At 37.4% G+C, this 17,716-nt stretch overlaps 1 protein-coding gene across 2 annotated transcripts in view; it reads left to right on the top strand.

Moving 5' to 3' along the window:
- Positions 1-17,716, top strand: part of LOC122995939 — a 54,042-nt gene that overhangs the window by 1,796 nt on the left and 34,530 nt on the right. Inside the window, exons 3-9 of one of the 2 annotated variants that reach the window (XM_044371362.1) lie at positions 195-269; positions 609-671; positions 1,676-1,704; positions 2,093-2,113; positions 2,215-2,637; positions 3,423-3,653; positions 5,798-6,743. In XM_044371362.1, the coding sequence (XP_044227297.1) occupies positions 195-269; positions 609-671; positions 1,676-1,704; positions 2,093-2,113; positions 2,215-2,637; positions 3,423-3,653; positions 5,798-6,058 (1,103 nt within the window). In that variant the 3' untranslated portion in view covers positions 6,059-6,743. Of the gene's footprint in view, positions 1-194; positions 270-608; positions 672-1,675; positions 1,705-2,092; positions 2,114-2,214; positions 2,638-3,422; positions 3,654-5,797; positions 6,744-11,960; positions 12,024-12,205; positions 12,272-13,776; positions 13,843-17,716 lie in introns of those variants that run through there. The other variant, XM_044371361.1, reaches the window with a different exon arrangement.

Genomic DNA, 17,716 nt, shown 5'->3' with positions numbered 1-17,716 from the left:
GGGAAATTATATCGGTCATTTTTCACCATGTTCTGATGTTTTATAGACAAAAAAATTCAATATATTCTAATCTTTAGTTGCAGTCCTACATCAACAGCACATCTCTCTACAGATAAAAGGTGCCACTGGAATAGGTCTGACCGTTACTCAAAAATGCTAAATGAGAGAATATGTTTGTTTGATTGGTCCAATAGAGTCCATGAAGGAAAACAGGGAGATAGCACCTGAAAACCAGAGGGTGACGATGACACCGTTGGCTGAAACCAAAGGTAGGCTTCTCAAAAGATACATGTAAACATCTGTGCAAACCTACGTGGAGAAGGGTGTTTTGGGTAAAATAGCAGAGGAGCTGACATGTACACCCTCTGAAACTCATCAATGGTTTGCAGCCCTGCACATTGATCAAGTTGATTCAGTTCCCATCAGTAGGCAGATTCAAAAACAAACATATTACATACAAGTATTATGATCCCTGTACATGTTCACCTACATGCATCACTGAGAAACATCATTTCAACTCATTTCATCAAACAAGAAAACAGTTTCTGTTGATTTTGACATGAAGCTGACCAATCTGTGTGTTAACTTATTAAAATGTCATTTTTCAGGGAAGAAGAGGAAACATGACAGTGATTCAAAATCAGCGGACGAGGAGCGAGAGCGTAAATCTAGTAGGTTAACAACCAAACACAAACACACACAGTACAGATCAGCCTGAGTCTGCTGCTGCTGGTGACCTCAACACAAACTGTTAAACTGCAGCTGTTTGACACTTTTGGTCTGCATTATATTACCGCCCTGCATCACATGATGATGATTGTAGCGTCCATCCTGTCATCATGTGTTGCCATGGTAAACGGTTTTAATTGTGTCTTGACAGATCATTAACAGCAGCAGACCCACCAAAAGTAGACAAATACATTATCTGGAACACCAAAAGTTCAGTAGGTCACAGAAAATAGAGAAACAGCTCAATAAATTTAGACACATTACAAATAAATATGAGAGGAAAAACAAGACAGAAAAGTAAGAGAATTCTAATATAAACAATTAAATCCCAGCAACACATGACATTTACAGGGTTCCTGTAGTGTTCATCTAATTAAATAAAAGACATTTTTAATACAACATAAAATTAAATTTAATACCCTTTTCAGTCAAACTGGTCAATGACAGAAAACCAGTAGGGACAATAAGGCCTATATTATTAACAACATGAATTTATTGACATTTATATCACATTTTTGTCAGTACCTCCCAGGTTTAACATTGTGAGCAACTCAGATTCTTTTGATGAGGAGCAAAAGGTTGCAGCTGGTGGGTTAACACACACACAACATAACAGATAAATAGTGATGAAGAGTTTTACAATATATCAGTCAAAAGCTGTACATTAGAATAAAATTACATCTTTGGCAAAATTACCATAACGACCCAAATGCAAACTCATACTCAACATCTTTCAAATGTATTGTCACATTTAAATGAAATACAGTAAACAAATGGGGATAAACAGACAGAATGATGTCATATAGTTTGTCATATAAAGTCTGCTGGTTAATGAAATGAGACCAAAACAAACAAGAGCTCTGCTGCACAGAGGAAGGCATCAGTGTCAAACTGACTGACTGTGGGGTTACCCTAACCCTGACCCTGTTTGTTTCTTCTTTTAAAGATCAATTGAAGAGCAGCCAACCTGACAAGGTAAGAGATGAAATTAAGGTTAATGATGAATACCACATATTGCATACAGTCTCACATGCTGGAATTAATTTATATATATTTATGTTGATGTCCTTGTTGTAAATGTAGTAAACTAGTGAGTTATGCTCACAGCAAGAGTATCGCTGAGTTTCTAGGCTGTGTTCAGACAGAAAGCAGCCCTAAGTGTCAAAACGCAGCCCCTTCATTCATTTCAATGAGATCAGTCCGTTGTCATAGATGGGTTGCTAACACAGAGGGCTCCGGCAAAAAAATGTCCATCAAAAAAGTTGAACCCTGCTCAACTTTTGTCAGTGTTGCATCAAAGCCTTTTTTCATATTGATTTGTGTTTCGCCACAATACTGACGTAAGCATATGTTTATTTTCCAGGAGAGAAAGATTCCACCATGGGTGAGTGCATTTCTTTGAGACTTTGTACTGATTTATTCAGACATTCATGTTTGCGTTTATGTTGCTCTGAGGGAGATTTCTTTGTCTCCTTTTGTGTCCAGAGAAAAACCATCAAAGATGTACTGGCCAGCGGTGACCTGGGTAACGCAGCCATAATTGGGAAAGTTGTGCAGAAATCTGCTCTGCGCACATATGAAACCCAACAAAAGGAGAAAAAGTTTTTCTTTTATCTGGGAGTCAGTGATGAGACATCCTGCATTAAAGTGATGGTGTACGGAAAAGATCGCTATCAAGATATCCAGGAGGGGAGATACTACTCGTTCAGAAATGTAATCATGGAAGAAAATGTCATGAAAGTTACCAAACAGAGCAAAGTGGCAAGAACGAGTCCCATTGACGTCCCTGAGGAGCTGGAGCTGGAAGCTGAGATGCTCATTTATCCCCAGAAGCCAGTTTGCAGCATAACAAAGGCCAGAGAGTACGCTGACAAGACAGTAGTGAGTGTTGAAGGAACTGTAACAGAGGTGAGTTTCCATAAGACATCCAGCAATACTAATGGTGAAAAGTGCCAAGAGTTGGACTATCTGCCAGTGGGACAACAATGGATTACTGTTGTCATGTGGCACACAGCAGGGACATACCATAATCAGCAGTAAAGAATCACCATAAGCTGAGAAAATTTACCTGAATGGGGAGTGATAATCTGTTTATGAATCTCACACAGTATTGATATAATAATCAGTGGCATATGTCAGTAAGAATCGGTATATACTAGTGAGAAGTGGTTTATGACAGTGGAACATGCACGTCATATACCAACATACCGTTCATCTCCACCATTCTGGTTTGTAGCACTTAAACTTAGTGCCACAAGCCAGAATGGCTGCCTTCAGCTGCCCTCACCCTCATGAACAAACTAAATCCTGTCTTGTTTCCTTTTTGCATCCTGTTTACCTCCAAGCGCTTACTCTCAATATGTGCTGCAAGATACATCAGCACTTGGATATGTGTCCAGAAATATCTCTCATCAGTTTTTCAGGTTTAGTATTCTAAACTGAGCCAGCATTTTGGTAGCAAAGACAACCCACTGACCTCTGACAACATAAATATAATCAGTTCTACAGGAAGTAGAGGTGGAATCACACCTCAGGTTATGTTACATGGAATGTGAAAATCATCCAATACATGTAATCTGATCCATACATTAGACTGACAAACCCAGTGTAACTAAAGATTGCACAATCTTTTGTCGAATTTGTTGAAAGTAAAGGAACTCCAATTGAATTGTTTCCATTGTTGTTTTTTTCAGATTGGTCATGTTGAACCCATCAAAGTGAAGAACCAACGGAGGAAGAAAGACAGGCAGGAATTCCAACTTAAAGATGGCAAAGATTCCATCAGGATCACCTTGTGGGGCAAAGACACTGCACAACTCGGAGGAATATCAGATGGAGACTTTGTCAGAGTAACCAACGTGAAGACCAGTCACTACAATAAAACCGTCTCGCTGAACTCAACCGATTTCACCAGAATTTACAAGGTAGCTGCTGCCAACATGCTGCACACTGTTCTACTGATGCTAATGTCAGTTTGGGATATTTTAGTTTTTCTCTCAAAACACAAAAGAGTTGTTTGTTGGTTGAATGAGGAGCTTCTGGATGTCATAATCAGTGATAAAACATTGCTGGTAGTCTTTGATAAACACTCCTCTGTTTACATGTAAGTGATCTACCAGAAACATGTTGTAGAGCAGGTTTGTGTACAATACAGTTAGATACTGTATGTATACGGTGGAACTATTTAATCAGTTTTTAACCAGCTGTTACAGCACTTACACACCGTATGGTGTGAAAACTTGTGTTTAACACTCAACATTAAACAAACTGTCGCTTTTTTCCCCTGTCAGAACTTAGTATGCTAAATTCAAAAGTAAAATATCAAAAGAGTTGTTTGTTGTTCAGTTTGTTGGTTGAATGAGGAGCTTCTGGATGTCATAATCAGTGACAAAAGATCACTGGTAGTATTTGATAGAACTCTGTTTACATGTAAGTGATCTACCCATAGACTGTATAAAAATATGGACGTAGTTACCGTGACGTCACCCGTTGGTTTCTGAAGAGCGGTTTTGAAGCTCAAAGTGAGCCGCTCCAGCCGTCGCCATCTTGGCAGTATGTGACGCTATGTAACTCCCAGCCAATCAAAAATGAGTAAAGAGGCGGGCTGAATGGCCGAAACAAGCCACCTAGCGGCTGGCGGACCTGTCACTCAAAGCAGCCATGTCCTTCATTATGCATAACTTTACGGTTTAATAAAATTTAAACGGGTGAGTTATAAAAAAATTCACTCCCGTACAGTTGTCATGAAAGAGGAAATTAGCTACAGAGACCAAAACCATTGTTTGTACCAGGCTGTAAACATGTTTATTTCTGCTGTAAAGTTGGACATTTTAACATGGGGGTCTATGGGGATTGACTCGCTTTTGGAGCCTCAAGTGGCCGTTTGAGGAACTGCAGTTTTTGGCACTTCCACATTGGCTTCGTTTTACAGCCCCGGAGGTTGCTGCTTGGATCTACCAGAAACATGTTGTAGAGCAGGTTTGTGTACAATACGGTTATATACTGTATGTATACGGTGGAACTATTTAATCAGTTTTTAACCAGCTGTTGCAGCACTTACATTTCGTGTGGTTTGAAAACTCATGTTTAACTCTCAACATTAAACAAACTGTTGCTTTTTTTCCTTGTCAGAACATAATACGCTAAATTCAGAAGTAAAATATCTCGACCCTCGGTTAGAGTTCCACCTAAAATTTGAGAAATATAAATTGTTGAGCAAGTTTGCAAAACCAAATTAAAGTTGTAATCATTTCAATAAATTTGCTAAGATTAAACTCATCTATAAAAGCCAAAGTGCTTTACTCTCAGGTTTTCTGGATTAATGACTATGCCAGTGGTAGGCAAACAGAGGCCCGTGGGCCAAATCTGGCCCTCCAGCAAACAGGGCCGTCTTATGAAAGCTGAAGTTTTTACTTTCATAATTTACATCAAAACTTTTACATATCTACTGTAGATGACAAAACAAACTAAAGGTTTGTGTGCAACCCAATGAATATAACCTTGTCACAGCTAATATCGCCCCCACACCAGGAGAGACATTAAAACCATGATGTTTGAACAGTGCATGGTGAGGAAATTAAGTCTAATAAACTGACCTGAAATGACATTTTAATGTGTGAATTCTTTATTCCTTCAGCCTGTTGGACCTGAACAGATGTTCTTCACAAACACAAATAGATGGCGATCTAATAGAAATGGTGTGTTGATGCCATTTCCTTCTCACTATAAAACTTTTAATCCACCATAAATTAATCAGTCTGCTGTAGTCATGAGTGATCTGACTTGAGTTTTATGTTCATTATATTGCATCAATCTTTGTGTTTGTGCATTTTTTGTATGTATTTTCTTGTTTAAATATGTGTTTTGTGTAATTGAAAAGCTCTTCTAGGGATGGGTGGTACAAACTATCTTAAGTTATAAATGCTGTGGTTTGTGCTATTAGTATGCTGTAAGAAATTAAATAAACATGACGCCCTCCTCCCTGCTTAGCTGTAAACTACTGAGTGATTCTCAGTGTATTTCTCAACATGTCCTGACTCTTACTGTGAATGTTTATCTGTGTTTGCAGATTCAAAGTGCGGCCATGCAGAATGTCACAATTGAGATTATAGGAATCATGAATGCCAATATGATGGAGACTCAACTGGAAGCAAGCTTCAATGACCAGGTGGAAACGTTTGTTGTGTCTTCTGAACTTCTGGCAAAGGTGTTTGATGTCAGACTGGACAGTGATTTTGAAGATAAGCTCATTGAAAAAATCCCTCTCTCAGCAAATGTAGAAATTAAAGGAAGTACAATTAATGCAATCACAGCAGCTAAAGAGATATGAAAGTAATTTTCCTCCACACAGCCAGATGTGAGAGTTGTCCTGTGTGTAATGATGGTGGTTTTCCTTGTTTTATTGACCGGGTGTTTTGCCAGGGGAATGAAAAAAACATTGGCACTCATTTATCATTGAACACTTTTGGAAAACATTTTTTAAAGACTTCTGATTTTATGACTTTTCATCTAAAAGTCGAAATTTTTAATTTGTCCAACAATTTGGTTTCTGACCAAATACCTGCTTCACAACTAATGAGGTTCCCATCGGCCTCAGCTGTACTTTAATACTTTACTCAGCTGTACTTTACTTTTACAGCTGTGAAATCACCGTAACTCAATTGAGAAATTTGCCTGACCTCCATAAAAAACTGTTCTTAAAGAGACCACAGTCCATCCTGTCAGACTGCTCCCATCCCTGCATCCAGAGTCCCATATCTTTCCTGTTGGCTCCTTTTCAGACTGCTACTAGCCGCAACCAACAGTTACAAGTACTTTTTTACCCTCTGCTATCACTCTGGTAAATTCAATAGGGAACAGGTCATCTCAATACCTTTATGTGAATTTCATTTTAATTGTTTGACTTTTATACATGTTTATTTATACATTCTATGTTTGTTGTTGTCTTTATTTCCTGCTGTGTTTCTTGTGTTGTACTTCTACAGTTGACCTCTGGGGACAATAAAGCTTTTGAATCTTGAATCTTTTTTTATTATTTGTCTTGAAACAGTACTAAAGACTAAAAAATGACAAAGAAAAATCACATGAAATTTTAAAAAGTTAACTAAGAGTGAGGGTCCTGTTTAAGCAGCATAAACAAGTCCAATAAAGAAAAAAGTTTGAGGAGAAAATTGCTCAATCAGCTGGAAAATGGTAAAAACTTCAATTTTGAAGTCAGGGCTTAAGTTTGAAAGCCTTATAAAATAGAATGCATGAATTTATGCTATATTGGCCGTGGGATCACAAAATACAGTTTTCCATGGGTTTACCTTGGGCAGTTTCTTTTTCTATAAGGATTTGAGTGTCTATTTTGGCTACACACACATACACCACATTTACAAATCCCTAGCTACACATACAACTCATTGAAGCTGTAATATACTTGGGTGCGGTATTCATAATAGAAGAAATCAGGAAAATAGCATGCATTCAGCACAAAGGGTTAAAAAAGACAAAATGGCTCAATCAGCTGGAAAAGAAACTGTTTTGTAGTACAGTTTTGAAGACAGGGCTTCAGTTTGAAAGTCTTATAAAAACAGATATATGAATTTATGCTGTAGCAACCATGGGATCAAAAATGTGGTTTTAATAGGTTTCAATGGGACCTAAAAGGGCCCTAACATGCTGAAAGTTAGTATTATTTCTACACAGTTTATAATAGACTTAATATAGGATCTGTTTGAATTTCCAAAATTTGATTAAAAAACACACACCTTTTCCAAAGATCATGGCTACAGTATAATCACAGCCAAAACGATTGAAAACATAAAGTGTTAAAGGCCCTTTCAGGTCCCTAGTGAGATATAAGGATATGCTCTAATCCATATTTTGTTTTCTGCCCCGAGTCTGTGAGCTCATCTCATGATGAAGTCACTCAAACATTTTATACTTTCCCTTTTCTCTTTTAAATTCCCTCTGGGAAACAGATTTTTCATTTTCCGATACTATTTTTAGCTAGTGGCAGGACATTTGATTTATTATTATTCACTTAGAATGGAAACATGATTTTATATCTAAACATCATATATCTATAGCTGTTTAGTTATTATTCCTACTTGATGTATAGTTTTTAAGGCCTGTGCCTTTTGGTGACGCAATGTCTGTATCGTATATGTATGCAGTCATGTGTGATTGTTGATGCATTAGGGGAGAACGGGGTAAGTCGAGCCAGTGGATAAAATGAGCCACCCCCTTTATCTAGGTAACCATAAACAAAAGTAATCATGTGACCACAAGTTAAGAAAGTTTAGTTCACGTTTCTCAATCCATCTTGGACTCAAGCACATGGAGAGAAGCAAAACAGAGCTTAAAAAAAAAAAAGATTTTTGTCATGCCAAGTGATTTCGTTATGTTACTAAAGATATCAGTCTTGTATCTTAATTAAATAGATAAGTTTTGGACATTATTACATGTTAATTTAAGTCAGTGTCAGCTACAAAACAAGGTCATAAACTTTGCATAATTATGGATCTGAGCCACTGTATGAAACAGTTTTGTCAAAATGGAGGTTGTGGGGTAAAACGTGCCAGTGATGTTGGAGCAAGTTGAGTCAATGGTTCAATTTACCGCCCAAAAATTATGTTATAAGTTTTACAATGTTGACGAATAAATACCTAATTGTTGACTAATGTTAAGTTTAAATCACACACAAACATATTGTACATACAGACGGGTGACAAATTAAAGGAAAAACCAACATTAAGTGTCTTAGTAAGGTGTTGGGCCTCCAGAACAGCTTCAGTACACCTTGACATTTATTCTACAGTCTCTGAACTCTACAGGAGGGATGAACACTATTCTTCAAAAAGATCTTCCCTCATGTGGTGTTTCGATGGTGGTGGTGGAGAGCGCTGTCTAACACGTCAGACCCCTGTGAATTGGGGCGTTGTCATCCTGGAAGAGACCACTCCCTTCAGGATAGAAATGTTTTATCAAAGGATAAAGCTGATCACTCACAACAACTCTGTATAAATTAGCAGTGACCCTTCCCTCTAAGTTTTAATTGTGTCTTGATGGATCATTAACAGCAGCAGACCCACCAAAAGTAGACAAATACATTATCTGGAACAAATGAGATCAAAACAGTCAAAAGCTCTGCTGCGCAGAGGAAGGCATCCGTGTGGAAACTGATTGGCTGGCTGTAATAAACACATCCAGAATATCTTTGTAGAGAATAATATTCCTCCAATGCCAATGTTCTGGTCTTCTATTTATGGTGACTTGAATTGGAAAAAATCATGGAGAATATCAGACAATATATTAACAATAAAATGAATTTTCCATTGTATGTATTCCAAAATATTTTGGAATGATATGCAAATCTTTCTATCTAGAAAAACAGGTCAAATGTTCATGCTTTCTGGTAGTGATATCTACACATTACACATGATAACGCACATTTATTTTGGAAATAACTCAGTGGACAAAAACTTTAGCTTTTTAATCCATCTGTTAATAATTTTTGGCAAATTCCATATACATAAAAAGAAATGGACCAATAGAAAAGCAAACTTTACCTTATTTCTAATTGATACTAACCTCTAGACCAACAGCAACAAAGACCCAAACAATATCTGAAACAAACTATCAACTTTATTACTTAATTATTAATCTGTGCTTCTTTCTTTCTTTCTTTCTTTCTTTCTTTCTTTTCCTGTGAATTATTTTTGCTTTTATTGAATGTAAAAAGCCTTTTGCACAATCAGTTTCCTGATTTTTTTTTTTTTTTTTTATGTCAGAACTGAATTTCCTGGCACTGTTTCCTCTTATTGTTCTTTAACAAGAACGCCCTGTCCAGCTCTTATTATACATCCATGGCAGATTGGCGAAGTTATGACCCGCCCTACTCTGCCTCTGATTGGCTAGTACTCGCTACCTTCGTTGGTTGGTTTGCTTAGATTTAGGCATGAGGAATGACATTGGTCAGAATGAGGGTAAGAATATCAGTTTAAGCCAATCAGAGGCAGAGTAGGGCGGGTCATGTCTAGGTATCCGGGAAAAAAAATATCCCGCACATTCAAACATCTTCCCGCCCTTGAGAGCGCCCCTCAGACAGATGATAAGTATCAAAGACGAAAAAAGTCCGGTTGTCGTAGACGAAAAGGACAAAGTAAGTTTTAAACATTTTCGACAACACATTGTTTATTCTTTTTGAAAAATGAATCTACTGTGAGGTAAAATCCAAGACAAACACTAAACCAGCCAGGTTGGAACAAAGGAAGGTGAAGAGCCGGACGGATTAGCTTCATGTTCTAGCTAGTTATGTTCGTTTTAACATGACCGAAGTTATGCTATAATTGAATGATGCTAATGTGGATATAATGACTAAGTGGGTAAAGACAAATAACAGAAGAGCTAGAACAGTCTGGGAAGTTCAGAAAATTACATAACTTTACTGTAATGCAGCCTTAAAAAACAGGAAAAGACAACACTTAATACCATATCAAGATATAACGATATCCAAAATCTAAGATGATATCAAGTCTCATATCACAATATTGATACAATATCAATATATTTCCCAGACCTGGGAAGTAATCAAAAGTAATTTGAGCTGCTTATTTATTATTAGTATTAAATAATAAGTAATTCATATATTAATGATGATTCCATCTCTGAAATCGATGAAACAATGCTACACATTCCCAGGAAAGACCTTATTTTGATGTTAAATGGTTCTACAGCTCTATCAGTGAACTGGGACTTTAATATGACTAAAATATCTACTTAATATTTTCACATTAAGATCAAATCAAATCGAGAGGTGTTTTGTATTTCAGTGTTATCCAAAAGAGGGCAGCATAGACCTGCCAATACTAAACAAAGCACTGTATACACATTGGACACGACTTGTATAACACATTTTAGTGTTTAAAATAAAAAATTTTGAAAATCCCCAATGCTTAGGCCTGGCTGGGGGTCAACTCAGACCTGGCGGGTGGACCGCAGGGGTTGCAATACACTGGTTGAAACCCTGGAGACCTTTACTGCAGCAGTTTGCAGAAAAGCAACATTTGTCTACAATGGCTGTAATAAGGATTTTTGACACTTTATTAACAGTTTTGTGGTTAACGAATCTTAAAAAGCAGTCCAGGACAAGCTGCGCCCCTTTGTGGACAAACTGAGGAACAAACATGAAGAAGAGAACAGAAGTGAGTTCACACAGTTACTAGTTGTTTATGTGAGGCCTCCGCAGATGCCTGCTATGAGCGTGCACAGAGGCTTTTATAGTCGGTGCATTGTCTGTGAAACAGGAGGCAGCAGCACAGACCAGGGTTTCTGCAGGTTCACCAAGTTATGTTTAAGACTTTAAGACCTTTTTAATATCATATAAAATAACATTTAATACCTGTATCACCATCAAACCATCTAAATAAAGTATGGTGGAAAACCAGAAGGCACAATATGACCTACAATTACTTATTATATCAAAATTTTCATTTTGGATGAAAAATGTTAAGCAAAAATGCCAAAAAAAAAAAAGCTGTTTTCAGCTTCTCAGATGTGATGATTTAATGCTTTTCTCTGTCATACATGACAGTAAACTGAATATATTTGGGTTTTGGACAGTTCAGATATATCAAGACATTTGAAGACATCAACTTTGATCCTGGGAAATTGTAACAGTAATTTTTCTAACTGTTCTAACTGTTATTATTTTTTCAGTGATGAAAATAATTGTTAGTTGCAGTCCTACATAAGCAGCACATCTCTCTACAGATAAAAGGTGCCACTGGAATAGGTCTGGCCTGTACTCTAAAGTGCTAAATGAGAGAATACTTGTTTAATTGTTCCGATAGACTCCATGAAGGAAACGAAGGAGAAAACAACCAAAAACCAGAGGTTGACAATGACAACGTTGGCTGAAACCAAAGGTAGGCTTCTCAAAAGATACACGTAAACGTCTTTGCGAACCTACGTGGAGAAGGGTGTTCTGGGTAAAATAGCAGAGGAGCTGACATGTACACCCTCAGAATCTCAACAATTATGTATGCAGATGGGTTGATTCAGTAGGCAGATCTGAAAACAAACATATTACATACAAGTATTATGATCCCTGTACATGTTCACCTACATGCATCACTGAGAAACATCATTTCAACTCATTTCATCAAACAAGAAAACAGTTTCTGTTGATTTTGACATGAAGCTGACCAATCTGTGTGTTAACTTATTAAAATGTCATTTTTCAGGGAAGAAGAGGAAACATGACAGTGATTCCAAGTTAGTGGACAAGGAACCAAAGCCTAAAACTGGTAGGTTAACAGTCAAACTGGTCAATGACAGAAAACCAGTAGGGACAATAAGGCCTATAATTATTTATTAAGAACATGACTTTATTGACATTTACATCGCATTTTTGTCAGTGTACCCAGCTGTTGATGTGGATCTGTGCAAGTAAAGTGTGTGTGTTTAACTTTTCACATTTAATTTTCAGGGTTTAAGAGGAACAATATTGTGAGTGACTCAGATTCTTCTGATGAGGAGCAAAAGGTTGCAACTGGTGGGTTAACACACACACAACATAACAGATAAATAGTGATGAAGAGTTTTACAAAATATCTACAGCACCAGTCAAAAGTCTGGATACACTTTCATATTCAAGAGGACAGGGAGATGTGTCCAGACTTTTGACTGTTGGGGTACATTAGAATAAAAAATTACATCTTTGGCAAAATTACCATAATGACCCAAATGCAAACTGATTGTGCATTTTACAAACAAATGTTTAAAACAGTAAAAGCAACAGTAATAGATAAGAGTATGAACAACAAGAAGAGTATAAAACATATGAGCATGTATGTAAAGTGAAGTTAAATATCCATATGTGTAAGTATATAAACAAAAAATGCGATGTAAATCTGTATAGTTAATGCATTCAGTGTACTTGAAATAATTACGATGAGAGACTACAAAAAATACTACAAAGAGCACTGTGCTTTACTGTCTCATGTTCAAGTGTAGTATATTTTTAGGAACCATCAATAGAAGTATAGATTAATTGTTTTTTTACTTGAACTAATTTGGGTGTATCTTTCAGCCCTGAATAGCGTCTGCTAGTGCTGGGTGATACGGACAAAATCAAATATCACAATATTTTTGACCAAATAATACCTCAATATCAAAATTGCAACAATATTGTAGGGATGACTATTGGTGCTTTCACAAAATATTTACACAATGAGATTTTTGATGAATAAATTACATCACTTTACTGTAATGCAGTTTTAAAACCAGGAAAAGACAACACTTATACCATATCACAATATTACGATATCCAAAATCTAAGACAATATCAAGTCTCATATCACAATATTGATAAAATATCAATATATTTCCCAGACCTGGCGTCTGCAGGTATTCCTTTCAGGCTGCATTCAGGACCACAGCAGCTTTCACCAATAAGGGAAGTGAATTCTGCATGTAGCCTGAGCAGCAAAATATGTCCATGGACTGTTGTGACAAAAATGGGAAAGTAGTAGAAATTACATCCCTGCACTGACAGACCGGCAGGGTTTCACCACATTCCAAATATAGAAGAACGCAACCAAAAACCCACAAACACACACAGTACAGATCAGCCTGAGTCTGCTGGTGACCTCAACACAAACTGTTAAACTGCAGCTGTTTGACACTTTTGGTCTGCATTATATTACCGCCCTGCATCACATGATGATGATTGTAGCGTCCATCCTGTCATCATGTGTTGCCATGGTAAACGGTTTTAATTGTGTCTTGACAGATCATTAACAGCAGCAGACCCACCAAAAGTAGACAAATACAGAATCTGGAACACCAAAAGTTCAGTAGGTCCTGTAGAGTTCCTGTAGTGTTCATCTAATTAAATAAAAGACATTTTTAATACAACATAAAATTAAATTGAATACCCTTTTATTAACAACATGAGTTTATTGACATTTATATAACATTTTTGTCAGTACTTCCCAGCTGTTGATGTGGATCTGTGCAAGTTAAGTGTGTGTTTAACTTTTCAGATTTCATTTTCAGGGTTTAAGAGGAACAACATTGTGAGCGACTCAGATTCTTCTGATGAGGAGCAAAAGGTTGCAGCTGGTGGGTTAACACACACACAACATACCAGATAAATGGTAATGAAGAGTTTCATAATATATCAGTCAAAAGTTTGGACGTGCCTTCCTGTTGGCGTGTCCAAACTTTTTTGACTGGTGCTGTACATTAGAATAAAATGACATCTTTGGCAAAATTACCATAACGACCCAAATGCAAACTCATACTCAACATCTTTCAAATGTATTGTCACATTTAAATGAAATACAGTAAACAAATGGGGATAAACAGACAGAATGATGTCATATAGTTTGTCATATAAAGTCTGCTGGTTAATGAAATGAGACCAAAACAAACAAGAGCTCTGCTGCACAGGAGAAGGCATCAGTGTCAAACTGACTGACTGACTGTTTGTTTCTTCTTTTAAAGATCAACTGAAGAGCAGCCAACCTGACAAGGTAAGAGATGAAATTAAGGTTAATGATGAATACCACATATTGCATACAGTCTCACATGCTGGAATTATTTTATATATATTTATGTTGATGTCCTTGTTGTAAATGTAGTAAACTAGTAAGTTATGCTCACAGCAAGAGTATCGCTGAGTTTCTAGGCTGTGTTCAGACAGAAAGCAGCCCTAAGTGTCAAAACGCAGCCCCTTCATTCATTTCAATGAGATCAGTCAGTTGTCATAGATGGGTTGCTAACACAGAGGGCTCCGGCAAAAAAATGTTGCCAACTTTTGTCAGTGTTGCATCAAAGCCTTTTTTCATATTGATTTGTGTTTTGCCACAATACTGACGTAAGCATATGTTTATTTTCCAGGAGAGAAAGATTCCAACATGGGTGAGTGCATTTGTTTGAGACTTTGTACTGATTTATTCAGACATTCATCTTTGCATTTATGTTGCTCTGAGGGAGATTTCTTTGTCTCCTTTTGTGTCCAGAGAAAAACCATCAAAGATGTACTGACCAGCGGTGACCTGGGTAACAAAGTCATAACTGGGAAAGTTGTACAGAAATCTGCTCTGCACACATATGAAACCCAACAAAAGGAGAAAAAGTTTTTCTTTTATCTGGGAGTCAGTGATGAGACATCCTGCATTAAAGTGATGGTGTACGGAGAAGATCGCTATCAAGATATCCAGGAGGGGAGATACTACTCGTTCAGAGATGTAATCATGAAAGAAAATGTCATGAAAGTTACCAAACGGAGCAAAGTGGCAGAGACAGGTCCCATTGACGTCCCTGAGGAGCTGGAGCTGGAAGCTGAGAGGCTCACTTATCACCAGAAGCCAGTTTGCAGTATAACAAAGGCCAAAGAGTACGCTGACAAGACAGCAGTGAGTGTTGAAGGAACTGTAACAGAGGTGAGTTTCCATAAGACATCCAGCAATACTAATGGTGAAAAGTGCCAAGAATTGGCCTATCTGCCAGTGGGACAACAATGGATTACTGTTGTCATGTGGCACACAGCAGGGACATACCATAATCAGCAGTAAAGAATCACCATAAACTGAGAAAATGTACCTGAATTGGGAGTGATAATCTGTTTATGAATCTCACACAGTATTGATATAATAATCAGTGGCATATGTCGGTAAGAATCGGTATATACTAGTGAGAAGTGGTTTATGACAGTGGAACATGCACGTCATATACCAACATACCGTTCATCTCCACCATTCTGGTTTGTAGCACTTAAACTTAGTGCCACAAGCCAGAATGGCTGCCTTCAGCTGCCCTCACCCTCATGAACAAACTAAATCCTGTCTTGTTTTCCTTTTTGCATCCTGTTTACCTCCATGTTACATGGAATGTGAAAATCATCCAATACATGTAATCTGATCCATACATTAGACTGACAAATCCAGTGTAACTAAAGATTGCACAATCTTTTGTCGAATTTGTTGAAAATAAAGGAACTCCAATTGAATTGTTTCCATTGTTGTTTTTTTCAGATTGGTCATGTTGAACCCATCAAAGTGAAGAACCAACGGAGGAAGAAAGACAAGCAGGAATTCCAACTTAAAGATGGGAAAGATTCCATCAGGATCACCTTGTGGGGCAAAGACACTGCACAACTCAGAAGAATATCAGATGGAGACTTTGTCAGAGTGACCAACGTGAAGACCAGTCACTACTATCAAACCGTCTCGCTGAACTCAACCGATTTCACCAGAATTTACAAGGTAGCTGCTGCCAACATGCTGCACACTGTTCTACTGATGCTAATGTCAGTTTGGGATATTTTAGTTTTTCTCTCAAAACACAAAAGAGTTGTTTGTTGCTCAGTTTGTTGGTTGAATGAGGAGCTTCTGGATGTCATAATCAGTGATAAAACATCACTGGTAGTCTTTGATAGAACTCTGTTTACATGTAAGTGATCTACCAGAAACACGTTGTAGAGCAGGTTTGTGTACAATACAGTTAGATACTGTATGTGTACGGTGGAACTATTTAATCAGTTTTTAACCAGCTGTTACAGCACTTACACACCGTATGGTGTGAAAACTTGTGTTTAACACTCAACATTAAACAAACTGTCGCTTTTTTTCCTTGTCAGAACTTAGTATGCTAAATTCAAAAGTAAAATATCTTGGCCCACCTAAAATTTGAGAAACATAAATTGGTGATCAAGTTTGCAAAAGCAAACCTAAAGTTTTGATAATTTCATTAAATTTGCTAATATTAAACTCATCTGTAAATGCCTAAATAAGCAGGCTCTTCAGATGCTTTACCTGAGAGATTTTCTGGATCAGTGACTATGCCAGTGGTAGGCAAACAGCGGGCCGTGGGCCAAATCTGGCCCTCCAGCAAACATTTTGGGCCGTCTTATGAAAGCTGAAGTTTTTACTTTCATAATTTACATCAAAACTTTTACTCTACTGGAGATGACAAAACAAACTAAAGGTTTGTGTGCAACCCAATGAATATAACCTTGTCACAGCTAATATCGCCCCCACACCAGGAGAGACATTAAAACCATGATGTTTGAACAGTGCATCGTGAGGAAATTAAGTCTAATAAACTGACGAGAAATTACATTTTAACGTGTGAATTCTTAATTCCTTCAGCCTGTCGGACCTGAATAGATGCCTACGTTCACTGCAAGTCTTAGTGCTCAATTTAGATTTATTGCTCAGAACTGATTTTTTTGTTTGGCTGTTCACACTATTTTTTAAATGTGGCCAATATCAGATTCCAGTGGGACCTGAACTGACCAAAAGAACAGGGAGGCCTCTGAAGTCAGCATTTACAGTTTCATTTATAGATTGATGTGCAGTGCAAGCCAGCTAATTCATGAGCAGATGATAACAAGGGTGATCATGAGGAGAAAGAATGCCCAATTTTTAGTGATGGCTTTTTGTGGAGCAATGGCTACTATTTCCGTAGAGAGCTGTGTGTGGATGTGGAGTCGGAGCCAGGAGTGGTGTGATCGTGATGTGAATGGCTTTACAGAAATAAATTTCATCCAAAATTTCAGGATATCAAGGGCTACATTTAATTACATCTGTCAGCAAAACTCCACAAGACTCTCAGGGCAACACACTCAGTTCAGGCAAGTGGTGTAAAAGTCACATGAATATGACTGTTCAGACTGAGGTTGCATTGCAAAAACATCAGACCTGTATTGGATTTAGTACCACATATGAAAGTGTCCCAAATCAGAATTGAAAAGATGAGATTCCATGTGATTTGTGCTGTTCACAAAAAAAGATCTGAGTCACATATGAGCAAAAAAAGTAGATTTGGGCCACTTTTGCCTGTAGTCTGAACAGACAAACAGAAATGGTGTGTTGCATAGAACTGTTAATCCACCATAAATTAAGCAGTCTGCTGTAGTCATGAGTGATCTGGATTGAGTTTTTCGATCATTTTATTGCATCAATCTTTGTGTTTTGTGCATCTTTGTATG

This window comes from Thunnus albacares, chromosome 13, assembly GCF_914725855.1.
Source record: "Thunnus albacares chromosome 13, fThuAlb1.1, whole genome shotgun sequence".
Taxonomy (NCBI): domain Eukaryota; kingdom Metazoa; phylum Chordata; class Actinopteri; order Scombriformes; family Scombridae; genus Thunnus; species Thunnus albacares.
The sequence above is the reverse complement of the archived record's forward strand: the minus strand, read 5'-3'. Positions and strand labels throughout refer to the sequence as shown.